The sequence below is a fragment of the Acomys russatus genome, chromosome 18, assembly GCF_903995435.1.
Source record: "Acomys russatus chromosome 18, mAcoRus1.1, whole genome shotgun sequence".
NCBI lineage: Eukaryota > Metazoa > Chordata > Mammalia > Rodentia > Muridae > Acomys > Acomys russatus.
This window is the reverse complement of record NC_067154.1, coordinates 6,112,695-6,135,195: the sequence shown is the minus strand read 5'-3', so window position 1 is coordinate 6,135,195 and position 22,501 is coordinate 6,112,695. Positions and strand designations below refer to the sequence as shown.

At 48.7% G+C, this 22,501-nt stretch overlaps 2 protein-coding genes across 3 annotated transcripts in view; both read left to right on the top strand.

The window, feature by feature from the left end:
• Positions 1-1,112, top strand: part of Gata4 (GATA binding protein 4) — a 34,301-nt gene extending 33,189 nt beyond the window's left edge. For both annotated transcript variants that reach the window (XM_051160677.1, XM_051160676.1), the window contains exon 6: positions 696-1,112. In XM_051160677.1, the coding sequence (XP_051016634.1) occupies positions 696-878 (183 nt within the window). In that variant the 3' untranslated portion in view covers positions 879-1,112. The remainder of the gene's footprint in view (positions 1-695) is intronic.
• A 5,955-nt stretch (positions 1,113-7,067) lies between these two features.
• On the top strand, positions 7,068-19,608 carry Neil2 (nei like DNA glycosylase 2). The gene is made up of 5 exons (XM_051160692.1): positions 7,068-7,217; positions 10,011-10,150; positions 13,941-14,284; positions 16,426-16,622; positions 19,037-19,608. The coding sequence occupies exons 2-5, from the start codon at positions 10,013-10,015 to the stop codon at positions 19,348-19,350; spliced, it is 993 nt and encodes a 330-aa protein (XP_051016649.1). The 5' UTR covers positions 7,068-7,217; positions 10,011-10,012; the 3' UTR covers positions 19,351-19,608.
• The last annotated feature ends 2,893 nt before the right edge of the window (positions 19,609-22,501 follow it).

Sequence of the window (22,501 nt, the reverse complement as noted above, 5' to 3'; positions counted from 1 at the left end):
TACTCCTTGAGTCAGTCTTGAGTGTTTGGGATTGGAAGCAGACTTCAATTCGAGAGCTTGAGAAGCTTTGACCTTGGCCTTGAAAGCATGTCAGAGGAGGCCAGAGGACCCTGTTAGCATGGCACACAGAGAAACATAGGAACCACAGCAGACAGGGTGGGTGAGACATGGGCAGGAAGCTGTTTTCATGAGTTCCAGCTTCCTGAGAGCCTCAGGATGGTCCAACAGGGGACCATGGCCTCCTGAAGGTATGGTGGCAGCCCTGTTCCTCTGCCTCTTTGGGGATGAGGAACTCACATCCCCCATTATCCCTAATTGTGAAAGGCTGTCTGAGCATTCTACCATCAGTATAGAATGATCGAGAGAGACCTTGGTTCCGCAGAAGCAAGAGTGTTAGGACCCTTTCAGGATGAAGGGAGTGACCTCAGTCTGACCCGGAAGACCTCTCTCTGACCCGGAAGTGGTGATGAGGGTGTCTCTTGCTGCTGTCAGAACCTTCCGTGAAAGCACAGCAGCACGAAACTCCTGGGTGTGGCTTAGAAGCCACTGGGGAAGCACACGGAGCCCCTGCAGCTGGACCGGAGGGGGGGCCCTAGGGGAGCAGCTATAGTCTTACTCTCATGTCCCCTCCCCCAGCCCTGATCCCTGGGGCCCTGGGAGCATCCTACTGGCTCACTATGCTCTCTGCCTTCCAGACATTCTCTGTCAGTACTGTGTCCAGCCATGGGCCCTCCATCCATCCAGCGCTGTCGGCTCTGAAGCTCTCCCCACAAGGCTATGCATCTCCTGTCACTCAGACATCGCAGGCCAGCTCCAAGCAGGACTCTTGGAACAGCCTGGTCCTGGCTGACAGCCACGGGGACATAATCACCGCATAATCAGCCTCCCCTCTCCCTCTTCAAATTCCTGCTCGGACTTGGGACCTGGGGAGGGGGCCAGCAAAGTCTGAGGCTGGGGTACCCTGGCCGGCCCCTTTGTCTGGGAACAACTCCCGAAGAACACCTGGGTAGAACTTGAAGTTGTTGACAGTCGCTTAGGGATGTGGGTACTGGCTTTCTACAACTGCCTTTCCCAGGTGGACCACTGGAAAGAACCTGCATATTCCTACAGACAAGCGCCCCTCCCACCCCCCTCTACTTTGCTGCAAGCACAGCTCTTCTTTCTCCTTCTCTGCCTGCCCACTCAGGATAAACACACAGTCTCCTTCACCACCCCCCCCCCCAGATCCCTACCCGGGTCTCTAGGGGGCGGAGTTTTTCCTTTGTGCTCCTAGGGTGGCTGTAGGGGCTCAGGCTTGAAGACATCATCTGTAGCCCGAGCAGGATGTCCACTTGCTGTGGACGGGATGTGGCAGCCTTTGCCCTTGTCCAACACTCCCCTTGAGGCATGACACATCCCTTGCATGGCCCCACACGCCAGGTCTGACTCCAAAAGTGCTGGGTGCAATCAGATGTTACTGAGTGCTTCCTGGGGAGGTACGGGGGGGGGGGGGGGGGAAAGAGGGAGGGGGGAAGGAAGGCACATCACCCATCACACAGGAGAGCTTCATCAAACCACAGCCCGGCAGTGGTGGCCTCTCCTTCCTCTCCCAGGGACATCAAACCCCTTTCCTCTCCAGCCTGAACATCTCCCACCCTCCGCAGAGCTAGAGCTCGGGTGTGTAGTAGGCGGATACCACTTGATGCTACTCCTAGCATTATCCCTTTTAACCCCTTCACACACAGGGGTTCCAAGGCGGAACAAAACATGCTACCTACAGAAGCAGCTTTGGGGACTGAGCCCCTCCCCCTCGGCACCGTGGGTCCCTCTGGAGGTTGTTCCTACAGCACCTTCCCGCTCCAGGACTCCAGCTTGCTTGCTCTGAGGCGGCCAAGCCATGACCTCTCCAGTCAGGCAGTTACCTGGATCCGGGCCTTTCCCCAGCACGGATCCTTTCTCTAGGAAGTACAGAGTCTCTGCAAGATAAGTTCAAAGCAGATACAGCAAAAGGAAACTTGGGGAAAAGGCTAAGGTGACAGATGGAAGAGGATGTCTCCGAGCCCGACGAGATCGCCGTTGCTTGTAGCTGTCCTAGAATTGGCCTTCACCCCTTGCCCCCACCATTACTAGGCCCCCCCCCCAAAGATTCTTCCTTGTCCTCATCACCCACAGAGCTGTAGCCAACTGTGGCATTCCCTTATTGTACCCCAAGCTCCCAGCCCCAACCCCTAAACCTTACTGGCCGTAGCAGAGAATAGCTTTGAACTAAGAGTCTAAGTCACGGCCATCATTTACACTGTGTCCTCCCTCAAGGCCGCCTTCCCATGATCCCCTCCTCCACGACCCGTTAACATTGTCTTAAGGTGAAATGGCTGTAAAATCAGTATTTAACTAATAAATTTATCCATACTCCTCTTTCCCTCAGATGTCTTTTCTAGGAGGCCTGATGCTCTTGTCCTTTTTAGTGGACCGAATGGCACAGGCCGCCTCTACCCAGTTTCCCCTCCAAGGTTTGGGCAGTTGGCCCTTTGGAATTGGTGGTGGAGGCTGGTGGGAGAATGGCAGTGGAATATCTCAGGACAGGGGTCAGCTTGCTGGAGTGAGGGGGGCACCCTTAGCTGGAGCTCTTCTGTCCCCCACCTTCTCACATAGATGTCATCTCTAGAGCAACTAGATAGCCCTCTATCCCTCCGCCTCTGGGTTTAGGACACATCCTAAAGGATAGCCCCCACGGGACAAATACTTATCCTCACTGAGACAATGACAAAACTCTGTCTCCTTTATCTGTTTTGGCCTCACCTTCTCAGGCAACAGGACTTCCTATTTGCTTCACCTCAGAAGTATGAGGAACATGGAGGCAGCATTGGTCTCATTTGGTCCCTGTCGCGTTGGCTGGGCTTGCATATCGCTCATCTTCAGGGCTACCCTACCTTTCACTTGGTTTATGCCAAATCTACCAGGCATCCAGGACCCCAGATCTCATGGCACCCTGACTATTTTCTGGTAGTTAATAGCACACGCAGAGACACCATTGTGTGTAGGACCAGAAAATCTTTTTAAACGTTTTTCAAAATTATTTAGTTAACTGTGTGAGAAGTGGCACAAATGCCACAGCACACCAGCGAGGTCAGAGAACAACTCCTGGGAGTCTGTTCTCTCTTTTGCACCTTTACATACGTTCCAGGCGATCAAGGCCAGCATCTTCCGGCTCGTGTGGCGAGCTCAGATGACCCATCTTACTGGCCCAAGGAAAGCATTCAACTCTTAAAAGAATAACAGCCCATCCCATTAAACTGAGAGCTACTGTCAATCAGGTAAGACAAGGCCTAGTAAGAAGACGGATTCCAAACTGTTGGCCAGAGGAAGTTCATGATTTGGGGTCAGCTTAATGTTTAGCTTAAAACATTTCTATCACTTCTCTTTAGAAATGGATTTCGGGAAATTCTACACAGTCTCCGTAGATGCCTCTTCCTGATTACAATCGTAACTGGCAACTCTCTCCTTTGCTTTCCCCAACCAACCAATCCTTAAGGGACCTGAGTTGCTGTATACAAGAGACTATAAAAGATGCAGATAGGCCGGAGGGCGAACACGGTCTCCGTCATCATCAGCAACAACAAAGATGCATTTCTAAATTGTTGGGACATGGTTGGGATTAGGCAGAAACTGATGGGCGGTGCGAAATGATGTCATTAGACTAAATCACTCTCTCAAGGGGCAAAGTCTACATAAGAAATCACATTGTGGGGCTGGAGAGATTAGCGGTTAAGAGTACTGACTATTCTTCCAGAGGACCTGGGTTCAATTCCCAGCACCTATATGGCAGCTCATGACTGTCAGTAACACCAAGATCTGACATACATTGAAGGCAAAGCACCCAGTGCACATAAAAAAAAATTGTTTTTTAAATCATATTGTTTTGTGGTCACATTACCTTCTGACCAAACCTTCTGGAGCCCAGGCTACGTGGTTATATAGTCAGATATGCGCTGGCCATGGCTTCTGAGGAGGAGGCAGCTTAGCTGTGATTGCTTCCAGTTGGACAGATAGTTTCTCATCGAATATTCATTAAATGGAGTCGGAGGATGACTAGGAGGAAGCCCTGACCTCGAAAGTTGACATGCTGACTCTAATTGTCAGCTCTCCCTTGCCATAACAAAACACCGAGACAATTAACTTAAAAGAGAGTTTTAGGCTGGGAATGTTCCTCAATTGGTAAAGCGCTTGCCTGTGCATGAAACCCTGGGTTGGATCCTCAGCATGGTATAAGCCAGATGTGGTGGTATATGCCTTGTTACCCCAGCACTCACAAGGTGGAGGCAGGAGGATCACGTGTTCAAGGCCAGCCTGGGCTACATGAGATCCTGCCTCAAACAAAATAAGAAGAAGCCCTGTTCTGAGTGTCTGGTATAGTTTAGGCTTGGAAAGCTATCAGATTAACATATTGAAGTCGGCCTTAAGATGCCCCAGCTCTTGGTGGGACAAATGGGGCCTGAAGAAAGCCTTATTTAGCTGAATGAGGGTTGGATAATTTCTAGTAATCTCTCCATCCTTTCCTGGAGGTACAAGTCTAGACAATCCTAGAAATTAATGGGGTTACAGGAGCTCAGTGGAAACTGCCTCAAAGGTCTCCAACAGCCGGCCTGGGAGAGGTGGACAAAGACAACCTAGCTATAAAAAAAAGAATCCCAGATCATGGTGACATCAGAGATCATCTGAAGGTCCAGATCCTCTAGTGCTGCCATCGAGAGAACTTCCTTAAGGCCGCAGAGCTGGTGGGAAGAAGAAGATTACATTTACTCACTTCCCTTTCTCCCTCCATGAAGCACTGCACTTGCAGTTCAGGTATTCACCACACGGGGGCGCAGTCATTCTCGTCTCCCTTTCCACCTCCATTATAGGCGGGTTTTTCAAACCCTTTATCTGAGATCCGCCCCAACCAAATTCTGCTACTCAAAAGCATTGCTGTTTATTGAGCCCTACTGCCCGCCAGGCGCTGACAGCTTTAGCCTGCCTCAGGGAGAACATTTGGACATCTTTGCAGATACGTTTTGCACACAAAGGTCACCTGTTGAGGCTCACAGAACCTTCGATAGAACCAAGATGTAAAAACCTGTCCAGTGGACCTCAGAATTCCATTTCTATAGAACTTTGCTAACTGGGAAGCCCCTGTACATCCTGAGCTGAACAACCTTTAGCTTATGAGCAAGCATGCCTTCAATTAACGTGATCTCCCAGCACCACCCTCCAACCTCCTGTACCAGGAGTGTGGTCCCTGAACAAGCAGCATCAGTGCCACTGGAGGCATGTCTGAAGGGCACGTTTCTGGCCCTGAGACAGATTTCCCCTAATCCACACTTCAGCATTTCTGAGTGATTCATACATATCTTAGAGTTTCAGTGAGTGGCTTTATATCTCTAATACCATGACACAGATGTCCCACTTAAAGACTAGATTTGGGTATTCTGACTGGCTTGTTTTCCCACCGTTAACAAGGAGGCAGTCCATGTGGGGACTTTCCAGGGTATCTAATGCTTGGTATGTGCTCAGTAAACTATAATTGTGGTTATACATGACAGCAGCAAACTATAAACCATTCCTTTTCTCAGCTGTAGAGTGCCTTGGTCTCAGAAGAGATCTCTTAGGTGCACAGCTCTTATTCCACCAGATAAGGCAAGGATTTGGGCTATGGTTTCTGGCCAGCACAGCTAGTCTACAATAGAGGTGTGTGTGTGTGTGTGTGTGTGTGTGTGTGTGTGTTTCTCTGGAAGCTGCCAGCGGAAAGCACTGTATCCTGTACAAGATGTGATTCTCTGAATATGTCAACTGCAGAAAGCAGGACCGCACACCTCAGTGCTTCCACACGAAGCAGGGACCCCGCCTCTGCAAATGCTGTGCCCTCAAGCTCACCCTCAGCCTCCAGGGGAGCTTCGCACCTCAGATACCTCCTTTCTCTGCTTCTTGCTCTAGCCGGGCAGCAGGCAATATGGTGGACAGCTAACCGAACTGCTCCCTGAGGCAGGGCTGTCTCCCTGTGCTGGCCACGTCCTCCTCTGGCCCTCAGGTACCAGGTGCAGGGACTGACACCCTAGTCACTTCTTGAAGGCCTGCTCAGAGTTCGACAAAGTTCCCTTAACTTCCCGGAAAGTGCTGGCTCCAACCCTATTTGGAATCCTATCTTTGAATATCTTGCCACTCCCTTTAATCTTCCAAGTAAAAACTTCGATACATGATAAAAAAAATTAATAAAGTAAAACTGTGTAGTAAAAATTCAAATATTATTAAAATAATATGAAGTAAAAGTAAGTCTCATTCTTTAAAAGCATTACAGTGCGAGGTGTGTTTAAAATCCCAGTACTTGAGAGACAGAGGATCACCAAGGAGTTCTAGTCTAGCCAGGGTTATAGTAAGCTCCAAGCCAGCCTGCATTATACGGCGAGACTTTCTCTCTCTCTCACACACACACACACACACACACACACACACACACACACACACACACACACACCAAAACAACAACAACAAGCCTTCACGAAGAGTGTGGAGGGACTAAAATGTCTTGGCCTGAACCACGCCAAGACCATTGCAATCTGAGTGCTTGCCTTTTCTTGGTACCAATCCTCTCTTTCCCAGACCCTTACTGGCAAGCCTGAAAGCTGTAACGGTGGGCCTAGAAGTCTGAGAGTTGTGGAGGGCTCGGGGTGGGGGTCGGGGGCCGAAGACCCCTCCAAGAGCACCTCAAGCAAGAGGTAGAGTTTGCACCTCCGCTCAGAGCTGCGCCCCCAGTGGTCACTGCAGGGAGTAGACCACAGCACCCCTCCCACCTACTGTGGGAGCCCAATAGGAGCCCACAGCCTCTATCCCCACCACCAGCGCCTCCAGGAGAGAAGCTGCAACTCCCCATCTCGGAGTGAACCCCACCCCCAGCACCCACAGAGAAAAGCTTGCAGCTCCTCCTTGGCAGAGGCTCCCCACCTCCAGAGCTCCCAGGAGAGAAGCCCGTGGCTCCCAACCCACCTCCTTGGACGAGCTTGGTCCGGGGAGGAGCCCGTAAGTCCCGGAAGTAGCTTCGTGCCCATCTTGGGGGAGGAGGAGGAGCTCATCGGTTTCGGTCCACCCGGCCTCCAGCTCTCAAGCGAGGTGAACTTGTCTTCCCGCCCAGTTCTGGAACTCACAAGCTGATTGCTGCGGCCGCTGAGACCGGCTCCCAGAGAGTAAACTCCGCGGGACCCGCCTAGGTACCCGTACTATACCTCCCTGACCTCTTCGGTCTCCGGGGGACCACACAGGTGCACGTTGTCAACACTTTTTTTCCCCTTTTAATCTTTGATGAAAAGTCAGTTACAGAAAAATTAAGCAGCATCCCTTCCGTACACGCGCAGCCTGGTCCTATGTTTGTTTTTGTTGATCACGTTGCCTTCCGCCCATCCGGGCCCTAGTAACGCTCACACGCCTTCGCCCCCTTTCAATCACACCGAGGAGTTGGGAAACGCAGTTGCCTAAGACTCTCCCTGGCTCTGGAAGAACAGGGACCACTTCCCCCGCCTGCCACCTCGCCCTAGCGGACAAGCCGAAGGTTCTCATCTTCTCATCTTCTCCCTTTCCTGTCCATCAAAGCATGCCCGAGGGAGGGTTGTTGTTTTGTGGTTTTGAGACAGGGTCTAAGTCCGTACAGTCAGGCCTTGCGATAGACTAGGCTGGCCTCAAACTCGCGGAAAGCCTCCTGCCCCCTGCCTCCTGCCTCCTGCCCCCTGCCCCCTGCCCCCTGCCTCTTGCCTCTGCCGGTATTTTATTTTATTTTATTTTTTATTAATTCATTCATTTTACATCTCAATAGTTATCCCATCCCTTGTCTCCTCCCATTCCTCCCTCTCTCCCTCCCACTTTCCCCCTACTCCCCTCCCCTGTGACTGTGACTGAAGGGGACCTCCTCCTCCTGTATATGCTCATAGGGTATCAAGTCTCTTCTTGGTAGCCTGCTATCCTTCCTCTGAGTGCCACCAGGCCTCCCCATCCAGGGGACGTGGTCAAATATGGGGCACCAGAGTTCCGTGTGAAAGTCAGTACTCACTCTCCGCTCAACTGTGGAGAATGTCCTGACCATTGGCTGGATCTGACCTTGGCTGGTGCCATAGTTTGAGCAGAACCCCTGGACCCAGATCCGCCGGCATTAAAGGTTTACATCACCATGCCCATCTGGAGAGATGTAAGGTTACAGTGTACTACATTGGTGGTCTTTTCCAGAACTTTCTTTGATGGAGGCAAGGACTCTGGCTTTAGAAGTCAGTGCCTGGCAAGCCACCTTCTGGCCCAGCAGTTAGCCCTGAAGGTCTGAGTAGTTGAACTGTTACCACATTTCCAAGGGTGTGAGTGGGACTTCAAATGTGATGAATTTAGTTTCAGCGTTACTGAGGCCTTAGCTGGGTTTTAGCATAGGGGTGGGAATGCAGTCCTATAAAGACAGTGCTCTGGAGGTGGAGGCGGAGCATACACAGCAGGCTGCAGGCCAGTTAGGCATCTGGAGTATAGGCAAACCTGTCTCAAGACAGAAAAGAAAATAGCACTATTGAATGTGTTGCTTATGAAGCTATGACGATTTATGGGATGTCTAAGGCAACCCGATTCTTCGATTTAAATATAAATATTAAGTGTCTTAGTAGGGAGGGAGTTGTCTGCGGCTCACACTTGGGAGACTTGGCCAGGGGGGTTGTTCAAAGGCTTCCAAGACCAGCCTGGGCTACAGAGTAAAACTTAAACACCAACACCAAAAAACAACAGCCACCACCCTGGCTTTTAGGGACACCAGCTGTGTGCCTCTGTTTACCTTCACCATAACTTATGAAGCTGGTGCGTGTGAGTGGCGCGTAAGGTTGGGTAGAGTTTGCTTAGTGACGTCAGGAGGCAGGCCACTCAGGCTATCTCGTTCTGGTGGCTTTCAGTGACTTTGGATGGTTGAGGACAGGAAGGGAAGGGGTGACAGGCAGTCCCTGCCTTGTCTTCACTGTGGCATTTCAGCCGGCAGGCATAGTATGGGGAGTTAACGCAGTTTGGCAGCTGCCCTCCCTGCCTGGTATCTGCTTGTCACAGTTCTGAGCTCTGCCCCCACTGTGGTCACAGACAGAGAGCCATTTTTTTAAAAGATTTATTTATTATTAGGTATACAGTATTCTGCCTGCATGCACACCCACAGGCCAGAAGAGGGAATCACATCACATTACAGATGGCAGTGAACCACCATGTGCTTGCTGGGAATTGAACTCTGGACCTTTGGAAGAGCAGGTGGCGCTCTTAACCACTGAGCCATCTCTCCAGCCCCCAGAGTACCATTTTTAGAGATCTAATAACTGGGTGTTTATCTCCTTTACCTGAGGTGGTTCTGGGAGAGTTCAAGCCAAGTATGGATAAGTCAACATGGGGTTGGAATGGAAATTGAAGGACAGATAGGACTACTACATAGGACCAGCTCACCCATGGCTACAGAGCAAGACTCTGTCTCAAGAAACCAAACAAATAAGGAGTGGCTGACCACTGAGGTGGCAGTGCCGCTGAAGTAGACAGTGCCCGCTACGTGACAGCTAGCACACTGTGGTGATTACTGTTTGCTGTGTGGATAAGGGGCCAGAAAGAGAAACCATCGAAGGGAAGCTGGCTCTCACCATGCCCAGCTCAGTCTTCCCTGAGATCTGATCCCTTACCACAAGTCAGGCTCCACTTTTAGCATCTAGACTCTTTTTTAAGAAAAATATTTATTTATTATTTTTTATTTATGAGTGTTCTATTTGCATGTTTGACAGAGAGGGCATCAGATCACATCATAGATGGTCGTGAGCCACCATGTGGTTGCTGGAAATTGAACTCAGGACCTCTGGAAGAGCAGCCAGTGCTCTTAACCGCTGAGCCATCTCTCCAGCCCAGCATCTATACTCTTAAAGTGGGTGACCCATACTGTCTCCTTGGGGTGCCACCTGGTCAGACATGCTGGAGAGGATCAGGCTAAGTCAGTGGTCTCCTTTGCCTCTTTCTGTCTGCAGAGATGCCAGAAGGGCCATCTGTGAGGAAGTTCCACCACCTTGTCACCCCTTTTGTGGGCCAGAAGGTGGTCCAGACAGGGGGCAGCAGTAAGAAGCTACTCCCTGCCACTTTTCAGTCTCTGTGGCTCCAGGATGCCCAGGTGAGTTTTGCTTCCCCGGGTCTCAATTGGATGTGCTGGCTACATCCCCTGGAGACATCCAGCCAAGATGTCTTACGATAGATAGCCTTTCTTTAATCACTGGCCAGCCATGCTAGGACTGCATATGGCTCTACTCTCAGTATGCGGTTTCCTGTCACAGTGGACTGGGGGCTGTGAAGACCCTATGCATAATCTGGAGTTCTCTCATCATCTTAATATCATCTTTGCTGTGGTGCCACCAGGCCCCTTAGACCAGCTGTAAAGGAAGGAATGAGTTCTGTCAAAGATCAGGACTCAGAAAATGTCCTCAGTGGAAGTAGGAATTCCTTCAGGGCACTCAGGGACTCCCTGTGGATGGTAGGTATGCTGTCTGTCTCTCTGGCCTTTGCACCCAGCCCCAAGTCCATCTTTGCCTGTACTAGCTACCTGCAGCCCAGTTAGTTCCTACCCTTAATATGGACGTTTCCTCTGCTTAGGCACATCCTTTCTTTCTTTTTTTTTTTTTTTTTTTTTTTTTCTTTAGCTGTTTCCATTCTCACCTCTTCAGTCTACTATGGTAATTTTAATCTCTCTTCAGATTCTACTTGGTCGTGCAGGCCTGCCTGTTTTACGCTGGCTGAGAGATGAGTCCTCCATGCTTCGGGGATATCTTCTACTTCCTCCTGTTGCTTCCTTATTGCCAGAGTCAGTGCATCATGTTGAGTGTGGAGGCAGAAACGGGGCGAGGCTGTATCCTGGTCAATCTGTCTTCTTCTTGCTTAGCTATGAGTATCTGCATGCAGGAGGTGTGGGGTGAATTTTATCCAATAACGCTATGCTTAGAGCCTGCTGCTGTTAGCTGGGTGATCTGAGGCAGGTTGTAGTGTCCAGTCTGGAATTTTGGTTTCTTTAACAACAACAACAAAAAAAAACCCCACAGAAATATTATAAGAATATGTTTTTGTCTTAATCCCAGGTGTGGGGATATGGGGCTGCTTTCGACTGTCCGCAGGAGCTGATTATGATTTGCCTCGTGCTCTAGCAGAGGTGTGGTTTCGCCAGCTGCAGGTAGTTTCTGCGATTGTGTGACATTTGGAATTCTGAAAACTTTTCTGAGGATATGTAAGTGTTAGGGCCCCGAGACCCGAGAGGCAGTGTCAGTGATTGTTGGTCATTTAGGGACGGTTGGTTGTGATTTGTTAGCAGTTGTGCTCAAAGAAGAAAGAAAATAGATTCAACGATCTCTCTCTCTCTGTCCTCTCTATCCTTTCTCTCCTCTCTAGTGATAGGGAGTGAAACCAGGGAGAAAAAGGGTGGGAAAAAGAAGAACTCACAAAATGGCAAAGACCCAGCTACAGCAAGTTCTCAATTTCTTAGCTCTGATGTCTTCAACTGTAGATGAAGTGTGTGTGTGTGTGTGTGTGTGTGTGTGTCTGTGTAGGGGTGTGTGTGACACTTTGTGGTGGCTTGAGTGAGATTGATTCCCAAAGGCTCATATATTTGAACATAGAGTTGTCCCCTACTGCTCTGGCACCATGCCTGTCTGCTTCCTGCCGTGATGAAACTGTTAGCTAGCCCCCGCTCAATGCTTTCTTTTTTAAGAGTCGCCTTGGTCACAGTGTCTCTTCACAGCAATAGAACACGGACCAAGACACACTTATCTGTTAAAACTCTTGTAGGAGTAGACTTACACCCCACACAAGGCATGTTATATAGCAGATAAATTGCTAGTTCTCTTCTTCCGCTGCACACGTGCGTGTGTGCACACACATGCTCCTCATGGGCTACGGAAACGGTCTTTGAGTGGAAGATGTCTCGTAACCCTTTGTCTGTAGCTCATCTTTGGACACTTAGGCTCCAAATCATCTCAGTTCAGGAGTCCAGGTCTTCCAAACTTTAGGCTGCTGGCCTCTTTGTAGAGGCTGTCCTGCATGGTGTGAGTCCCATGGCTTTGTTGTCCCAGCACTTACTTTGGGAGCTGGCACAGAGCTGGCACTTACATATCACCGAATAGATTTGGGAACAGGTGTGTGGCAACAGAGCTGGAAGGGCAGTGGATCCTGTTTCCCAGGAAGCAGAGGAGACATCCATGCTGTGGGAACCCTGAGAGGCCTAAGCCTAGCGCTGCCTGATAGTGCTTTCAGGGGTCTTTTCACCTGAGGAATATAGATTTGCACGAGGAGGAAGGATCCATATTTTCATGAGGAAATTGCCCAGCAAGGCTAATGGTGAGACTCATAGATGTAATTAAGGCCCAGTAATGGCCTTGATGAGAAGGGGTCCTTCTGGCCCAGAGGGGGTGGGGCTTGGGGAGAAGATAGTTTGTGTGTGGCAGGGGACAGAAGTGTGCAAGGGTGTTTGCATGATTATGCCTGTGTACATGGAGGCTGTCAGTCGATGCTGGCTGGTTTCCTCAAGGGTTCTCTCCTCTTTCTTTTCTTCTTCTTCTTCTTCTGTTTCTTTTTTCTTTCTTTCTTTCTTTCTTTCTTTCTTTCTTTCTTTCTTTCTTTCTTTCTTCTTTTTTCAAGACAGGGTCTTTCTGTGAAGCCTTGACTGTCCTGGACTCACTTTGTAGACCAGGCTGGGCCTTGAACTCACAGAGATCTGCCTGCCTCTGCCTCCCGAGTGCTGGGATTACAGATGTGCACCAGTGCCGGGCTTCACCTTTTCCTCTCTTCCTCTTTCTCCTCCTCCTCCTTCTTTTTTAATGATTTATTTATTTGCGCATATAAATATTTAGGCATCTTTGCATGTCTGCCTGCATGACAGAAGGGAGCATCAGATGGGTTTGAGCCACCATGAATTGAACTCAAGACCTCTGGAAGAGCAGCCAGTACTCTTAATCACTGAGCGATCTCTCCAGCCCTTACTTTATCTTCTTAAACAGCATGTCTCACTGAGTGTAAAGCTTACCACTTGGCTAAACTAGCTGAAGAGAGAGCTCCAGGGATTCTCGGGGCTTCACCTCCCAGTGCTGGGATTACAGGCTCAAACTGCCATACCCAGGCAGCAGCCGCATGCCCTCTCCCCAGTTCCTGAGGCCTCACCCTCAGACTTATCTAGGGTCAAAGTGCATGGGATGGCCGGGCTGTACCGAGTGTGTCACCGTCCTGTGCCTTCTTCCCATTTCACAGATGAATGCCCTGTCACCTCTGCTGAAAGTAGGGAGTTTGAGCTTACCCAGTGAGCCATCTCTGTGGCCCAGACCTTGAGCTCTCAATCCTCCTGTCTCAGCCTCCTTAGTGTTGAGGCTCCAGTTGTGAGCTGCCGTGCTCACCAGATTGCAATCTTTTGTTTTGTTTTGTTTTGTTTTGTTTGTGAGTTCTCTTGTGGTTGCTAAGTTTTTCCGGGTCCCATCTGCTGGGTACGGGATGCTTCTGGAGTTCATGGTGTTCTCTCTTTAACTGGGATCAGACTTGGTGTGCGCACGCTGCTTTGCCCCAGCCTAGAAGGATGAGTCATGACATGACTAGAGGATGACCATTTGTAGACTCTTTTGATGACTTCCTGAAATCTTTGGGAGCATGCCTCCTTGGTTGTTATAGGTGGCTTTGCTGTCTGGCATAGACCTGTCCCATCACTAATCCAGCTCCTCCAGGTGCTTCCAGGCATTTGTAAAGCCATGCACCTGTTGCTCTCACCTCTGGGGCAAAAGGGCAAAGGCCAGAGAAATCCTCTGTGCTGGGGAAGCTCTGAGGGAGCAGGGGAGGGAGCCAGACTGTTGGCAGCTAGCTGTTTGTGACGCTTCAACCCTTGGGAAGGTCTCTCAGACTCTGATATATACTTGGTTTTGTTTGTTTTGTTTTGCTAGGTGCATGGAAAAAAATTATTCCTTCGGTTTGATCCAGATGAGGAGTCGGAGCCACACAGCAGCAACCCACAGTCTGTACGAGGGGTATGGAAAGAGGAGGCCATGGGCCCAGAGCTGGCTTTGGGGCCCAGTGCTCAGGAAACCTCACCAGGCCCCTCTGGATCTGGGGATCCTGTTCCCAGTGGGTCTGATGGCCCCTTTGGTCTTGGGGGACAGAACCCTTTAGCAGATGTCCAGAGGTGGCTGGAGATGAGGTTTGGCTTGTTTGGCAGTATCCGGGTGAATGAATTCTCCAGAGCAAAGAACGCTAACAAAAGAGGCGACTGGAGAGACCCAGTGCCCAGGTAATGGAGTGACATGTGCGGGGATCGTAGTAGGGTCATCAGTGTCCATGTGGTTTCCCTCTATGACAAAGCATGGCATTGACTGAGACGGGTCACGCTTGGGCATGTTTAGGCTTTGCTATCCAGGAGACAGAAAAGGAGCCTGCTTATCCATAAGAACCAGACTGTAGTCTACACACCACATGGTTGTAGCCACTTGAGTCTCTGAGAGAACAGCGTGGGGTTTCCAATCTACATGGCACTTGAGGGTGAACCGTCTCAGAAGAAAAGCGTATATCTAGACTCTTGTGCTCAGAATGTAGGGATATGGGTATTTATTTCCCAGTTATATAGTTCCTAGTAATTTGTGAACATTGAGAACAGGGTTGTACATATGTGTAGGGTTATTTCCTTAGAGGCAACTCGCAGTTGCTGGAACAGAATGAACATTCAACACTCTTTTTTTTTTTCTCCTTCAAGCTTTAAATAAATACTAACGAGGATGGACTCTGGTCAGGGTCCACCTTGGAATTCCAGGAAGTCACCAGGAGTGAACATTCCTATGGCTGACTTTGCCTGGTTCTTACTGGCATCGGGCTATTTGTATACACGTTAGCAATAAAGATGATCTGTTTCATTATTGTTTCATGAACATGTGCAATGCAGCATGCAAGTGGAGGTCAGAGGACAACCTCTGGGAGTTGACTCTCTTTTACTGTGAGTTGTGCCCATCAAACCCAGGTTAAGGTTTCATGGCAAGCCTGCCAGCATGTCTCAACAGCCTCATGCTGCAATTTTTTTAAGCTTTGGGATAGTAAGTTTGGTAGCCTGTGTTAATCAGGATTGTTTCTAGACAGTGTACATCTTTGATTGTGTTTATAAAGCATTTTGGCACTTGGGAGTTTTTAAGTTTTATGTAGTCAATGGTCACTTCTGACTTTCATTTTAGCAGAGGATTTCTCTTTTACTGAGTCACAGCGTGTTCTATTTCGTAAGTTTGGTGGGTGGTTTGGTGGTACTGTGCCTTGTTGCTAAGCAATGCCTTGGAGCCTCACCTCCAAGCCTTGTCAGAGTGATTTTTATTACATCCATCCATCCACCCACCCATCCATCCATCCATCCCGTGTGTGTGTGTGTGTGTGTGTGTGTGTGTGTGTGTGTGTGTGCGCGCACACACATGCCATGGCACATGTGCTGAGATCGGAGGACAACTTGAAGCAGTTACTTCTGTGGGTCCTGGAGATCAAACTCAAACCATCACGGTGGATGGCAAGCACCTTTACCCTCCGATCCGTCTTACCAACTCTGATGACTAAAAACAAAAAGCAAAGAAAACAAGAAATATTTGCTGGGCTATTCAATGTATGAAAAGAGTTTTCCCGTATAGCCTAGGCTAGTCTCAAATTCATAATCCTCCTGTCTCAGACACTCTGACCTCTGAGATTACAGGCATGTAGCACAGTACCCAGATCCTAGCTTCCGGAAGTTGCCTCTGCCCTTCCCAAGTACACGGACTAGGTCAGATATGGACTCAGGCTCCCCTGCTTGTGGTGTGGAGGCAGCTCTTGTTGGATTAGCTATCCCTACAAAGCATCCCACCATTTCCTTACCAGAGTGTGTGAGACGTCTTTTCTCTTTTTCACCATTTCTTCATCTTTTCCCTAATGAGCCTGTCCCACCCACTCTGTTGAGGTTACCACTAGCCTCCTGGTCTCAGACTGGCAGCTTTCTTTCTGTCCATATGTGTTGTTATAATGTAATTAGAAAACAATGTATGGGCATGTTTGGCTTCATGCCTTCTGGCCCTGAGATGTTTATGATTCAGACCATGAGACCTTAACTTTCCAGTTTGATCCAGACTACTATAGAAACTTAATGTGCAGATAAAACTGACTGTAGAGTATAAATTGTGTGTATGTGTGATCTATCTAATGGTATCTGTGTGTAAATGTGACCTATATCGTGGTCATTGTATGCACATGTGACACGATTATACAGCGGTAACTGTATGGTGACATACATTGGTAGTTGCATGTATGAGCTAATTATATATACATGTGAACTGACCGGACAGGGGTCTGCTATCAGCACAGTGGTTGTTGTAATGTATGATCTCATTATATGTGAGAATACTGTACGTATGATCTCTTATGTCTTTTCAGACTGGTACTCCATTTTGGTGGGGGTGGCTTCCTGGCATTTTATAATTGCCAGATGTCATGGAGCCCTCCCCCAGTGCTTGAGCCCACCTGCGACATCTTGTCCGAAAAATTCCATCGAGGACAAGCCTTGGAAGCTCTAAGCCAGGCTCAGCCTGTGTGCTACACTCTATTGGACCAGAGATACTTCTCAGGATTAGGTATGACCTGTGCGGTGGGGAGGAGCCCCACTGAGTTGATTAATGGAAAAAGATGCTCAGGACTCCTATCCCAGTTGTGCCAACACTCTTGGTTTTGAAGTTGGTTTATCATCTCTCGATTTTAGACTCAGAGGTTACATTAGGCAGGTCCTCCCTTCCCTGGCAGAGCACTCACATCATGCATGATACTGTTTACTCCTCTAGAGGCAGCGGGACCTGGGAAAATGGAGCCAATAAATAAGATGGACTAAAGTCTCATGCAATAGCCAACTTTATTCAAAGCATCCAACAACTCATACTCTGAGGGTTAAGAGGAAGGTCACCTGAGTTAAAGTTCTCGTGAGTTCAATCTCACAAGGACAAGCCACACATGGCAAAAACACATTTTCCCTTAGAGACATATAAACAAATAACAATTAGTGAGTTCTAATGAAACATGCAATAAACTCACTTGTATCTGCTGCACCTGGAAGGAGCACGAAAACACATTTCAGGAACAATTCCGTGATTTAAGGAAGCTGAGGTCACAAGACTCTTGCCTTGTTTTCTCATAAGCACTCAGAACTCTCCTCGCATGATTCCCTTTTTGGACCATGTTCTGACATAACGGGACTGTCAGTTATGAACCTCCTGTTGGCATATTGGTGTGACCTCTTAGCAGAGGGGTCATGTTGTGCACCTGGCATCCTCTAAAGTCTAGACTGCTCTTGGGCAATGGAACTTCCTGCCACCAAAGCAGAGGCAGGCATCAAGACAGCTCCAGGCTCTTAGAAGGCAAGAGAAATGGAAATGTTTTTATTTCCTCAGATGATAGGATAAGGTAAGAGCTGTAAAGTACACAAGCTTTACTAATACATGGCTTGGGCTGAGCCCAGAGCATTTCCATCTACTATCTAACTATCCCTAGGCCTAGGCATGGAAGTTTCTAGCCTCTGTACAATCTAATCTTCTGCAGGCCTGGACTGTGAAGGCTTCAGCTTCCAGCCTCTGTCTGCTAACCGAGGCCTAGAATTTTTTTTCAGCCTCTCAGACTTACTGCTGAATAAGCTCACCCTTTCTGGTTCTTTCTGAACTCTGGCTGGCTGGTTCAACTCAGCTGTTCTGGCTTAAACTCCTCTCCAAGCTGACTGATTCAAATTGGCTTCTCTCCGCTTCTCTCTGAATTATTCTGCTTGGAAAAACTGCCTCTTAACTCCATGTACTGAACTGCACCGAACTGCCTGTCCCGTACTCAACCAACTGCACTCAACCGTGCTGCACTGGCTGCATGAGCTCTACTGTATTCCTCTACTGTACTCTTTCCCCCCTCCTCTTCTTGTACTGCTCTTCAGTGTCTTCTCTTTCCTGTCTGTTCTCATGAGAGTTGGGTGTATCCCATCTCTGACTGATTCTGTCAAATCTTCTTCTGATCGTCACTTTGTCCCTCAATTAGACATCATTGTTTGGGATTAAAGGTGTGTATTTCAGCCAAAGGGGTTAAAGGTGTATATTAAGAGGTTTCTGCGTTCCAGCGGATCACACAGACCTAGGTCTTTGGATGTGATCCTTTGCCAGAGCAGCCATGGCTGCAGGATTAAAATTCCTCTACAAGAAAGAAGAAGTAGGTCAGTCTCTGCTCTGGAGATCTGAGTAGTGAAACTGATCATTTCCAGTTGAGACCAGAAGTATGTAGTTCTTAGTACCAGGAGGACAGCTATTACCCACAGGTAGAGCAGTAAGTGCCACCACAGCTGCATGTTAAAGCACTTGGTGTTAGCAAAGCTGCACCCTTATACATCATGTGACTTTGCCTGCCATGGGTGTAGTCACTGTAGGAAGGTGGGAAAGCCTTGTGTTTTCATGGGAGAACTTGTGGAGTCTGTCTCTATGCCAGAGGAGCAACAAGGCTTCCAGAAGTGGCGTTTGGATGTGTACAGAAAGCTGACTGCACGATGACACTGGTGACAGCCAGCGTGACACACGTGACTCGAAGGACTCAGGCACACAGAGCTGTCCTCACTGCTGTCCCCATGAGATCATCACGTGTTAGCTTTCCCCTTTCTTCAGATGAGGAAACTAAAGCAAAGGGCACCTTGCTGGTAAGTGGTGCAGCTGAGGTGAGCCCTCCAGGTAGGCTGCCACTCAGGTTTGCTGGGAACCTGTAATTCTGTGATTATGAAACTCCGGGGGAAAAGTCAACTGTGTCTTCTCGCTTACTGTGTCCTCTCCGTATCGAGGTCATTGCTCCATGACCCAGCAAGCTGGACTCCACTCATCATAACTTAAGACAGGTTGTGAGCTGGTGTGGTGACACATACATCTAACAACCCTTGGAAGACGCAGGCAGGGGAATCAGGAATGTAGGCTAGGCTACAGAGCGAGTTTGAGGCTGTGGAGACAGTGTTGCCTGCCCTCATGTCTGTCTTTGTTTTCAGGCAACATTATAAAGAACGAAGCCTTGTACAGAGCAGGGATCCATCCCCTCTCCCTTGGTTCACTCCTGACTCCTTCCTCCCTGGGCGCCCTCGTGGATCACGTGGTGGAGTTCAGCACACGTTGGCTTCAGGACAAATTCCAAGGCAAGAAACAGCACACACAGATCTACCAGAGGGAACAGTGTCCTTCTGGTCACCAGGTCAGGAAAGAGATGTTTGGGCCCCCGGGTGGGCTTCAGAGGCTCACCTGGTGGTGCCCTCAGTGCCAGCCCCATCTGTCGTCTGAGGAGCCACAGAATCTGCTGTCCTCCTAAAACACTTGGACTTTCCCTTGGAACTTGGAACTTTAGAGACACAGATACCGTTGTGTCCTGAGAGATGGGTGTAGGCAGGGACTCTATTACAGATCAAAGATAGGGTCGGAAGGGTCTGTATTGGTGACATTCATCTTCATTTGTGCCTGAGTTACAGTTTTCATAGCGATAGATGTTTTCCTTGTGTAGTTAATTCTGTGTAATCCCATCATGCTGTCAAAATCCTGACAGTGGTCTAAGGAAAACTGCCTGGAGCAGCAAGCAGTGCATCAGAAAAAAAGAGCGAGGGGGCGGGGCATGCGAGGGCAGCTTGAGGGTAGGGAACAGCTGGATGGGACAGCTGGGGGGAACAGCTGGAGTATACTGTACTCCCAGGCCACTTTGCTAACGGTGTTCTGTGTTGTGTTTTGGCAACTGGCTGATTTTTGAGTCTCTCCGTTTTCTTTCTTCTTTCCCATGGAGCGGTCAGGGATGGGGGCAAAGCCGCAGAAAGGCACTGCTGGTCAGCCTGCCTGCTGCCTTCCCACTGGCTGAAAACTCCAGGGTGGACCGGGGTGTAGGGAGGGCGTTCTCAGGGACTGTGAGAAAAGCTGGTGGTTTATCCCTTAAGTTAGGCGTTTGTTGACTATTGATGTTTAAACAATCCATGTGTCCAGGGTCGTAGAGAGACAACCTGTCAAGTTGTTACAACAACTTTATGGAACTGGGGTAGCAATTGAAAATAAAGCAGTGTGATACTTTCTGTTGTCTTCATTGGGCAGAAATGGATTTTTTTGCTGTTTTATGGTGCTGGGATGAAACCCAGGGCTTTACTTGTGCTAAGCAAGGGCTGTGCCACTGAGCTATGTCCAGCCCTCACCCTTGGTGAAGGTGGCCTTGCAGGGTTGGCCCGATGAATCCCCTCAGGAACAGGAGCAGGGTAGGAGGGAAATAGAAACTGTCCTTCTGCCCTGGAGACCAAGATGGACCTTGGCTTCTGTTGCCCTCCTTTGGCAGATGGTGTGTTTTTTTAATTATTTTGTTTCCCCCCACCCCCAGCGCTGAGGACCGAACTCAGGGCCTTGCACTTGCTAGGCAAGCACTCTACCACTGAGCTAAATCCCCAACCCCGATAGTGTGATTTTTGAGAGACATTGAAAACAGTGGCTGATGTTCCCTTACTTTCCTCTCTGAAATTCAGTTCTTTTAAAAAGGGTAAGCCCTCAGTAGGATGCAGTGGTGCACGCCTTTAATCCCAGCACTTGGGAGGCAGAGGCAAGAGGATCACTGTGAGCTCAAGGCCAGCCTGCTTCTACAAAGTGAGCCCAGGATAGCCAAGGCTACACAGAGAAACCCTGTCTTGGAAAACCAAAAAAAAAAAAAAGTGGGGGGCGGGGAGTTAAGCTCTCAATGCAGGGAACTTATTTTTACTGTCCTTACTTATATGTGAGTAAACTGAGGTCTGGAGAGGTTATGGAATTTAAGACTACACAGTTAAACTGGATGTGGTGGCACATGCCTGTAGTCCCAGCTACTCAGGAGACTGAGGCAGTAGGATCCAGTGTTTCAGGCCAATGTAAACACTGCCTCAAAGGGAAAACAAACAGTAAACAAGGTTTAAAGCCACTGTCATACTTTAATCTGCCATAGCAAACACCAAACAAAAACCAAAAAACCGAAAGCTCTCCCCATCTGTGCTGTAGATGCCCTCGATGTACCCCAGGGTGAGTGGGAGATGGTCACAAGGGTGGCAACAGAGATGTCTCACATCAAGCTTTTGGGGACTTGGAGCACTGATGATGTGCAGGTAAATAACGACGGGTGCTGGTGCAGGGTGCTATGCCTGGTGTAGTGTTACCCAGTGCATCTCCAAAGCTCACGTCACGTGTGGAGCATCTCACTAACTTCATGGTGGTACATCCCAACAATGGTGAGTTGATGACTGCGTGCATCATCTAGCATGCCTTTGAGATCATCCACCTGCTAATCGGTGAGAACTCTCTGCCGGACTTGTCATTAGCAACAGGGGACTCAGCATGTGGCACTGGGTGAGTGCCACAGTAAGATGACAGGCTGTGGGGGTGGCCCCACCACACCCAGGGAATCAAGCCCTCTGGCTGCTGCTGGACCTGGGTGCCTATGAGGCCGCCCTGAGGCAGGTAAGTTCCTAAATGCTACCATGGGCTCTTCTTGGGTGAAGTATGGGGCCAAGTCTAACTGACGTCCTAGCTGTTTCTAGAAAACTGATATTTTGAATGAAAAATTAAAAAAAAAAATCGAAGCATGAGTGATTGGGCAGTCTTTCACTTCCCACAAATCTGCAAGATGGAAGCCTAGGATCAAGGCAGCTTCAGTTATCTGATGAGGGTCCCCTTCCTGGAATACAGATGGCACCTTCTAGAATACTGTGTGCCTGCGTGCGTGCGTGCGTGCGTGCGTGAGTGCGTGTGTGCGTGCGTGAGTGTGTGCGTGTGTGCCTGCGTGTGTGTGTATTGGAGGGTTCTGATTTTTTTTTTCTTGCAGTCAGGACACCAATACCTTTGGAATTATCTTAAGACCTGCCTTCATAACCTCATTTATATACAATCCCTATCATGCCCCGGTCTCTAATACTTTAGAATGTTTTAACATTCACACATATAATTATGGCTTTCATTATATTTTTATACATGGAGATAATGTATTTTGATCATATTCACCCCCTACTGTTCTCTCTTGTCCCCCTCCCACTCACTCTTCTTGATCTTCCTCCTCGTTGTCGTTTTTTTCTCCTTGATCAATCAATAGGGTTAATAAGCAATACTAACAGAAGCATGGGCAACTTACTAGTGGTCGTACCAATAATAAAATCTCTGCCCCATAAGAAATGTGTAAGTAGAAATGGGACTAGTTAAAAGAGTAAGGACTGACAAGAGTGAAAGTTACATGGATTAAAGGGGAATATAATAAAAATACATTATATATATATATATATATGAAAAGTTCATACATAATAAAACTTGTGTATCATTTATGCTAGTAACTTTTTAACATTTTTTATTAATTTATTCATATTACATCTCAATTGTTATTTCATCTCTTGTATCCTCCCACTCCTCCCTTCTTCCCATTTCCCCCTACTCCCCTCCCCTAAGACTGTGACTGAGGGGGACCTCCTCCCCCTGTATATGTT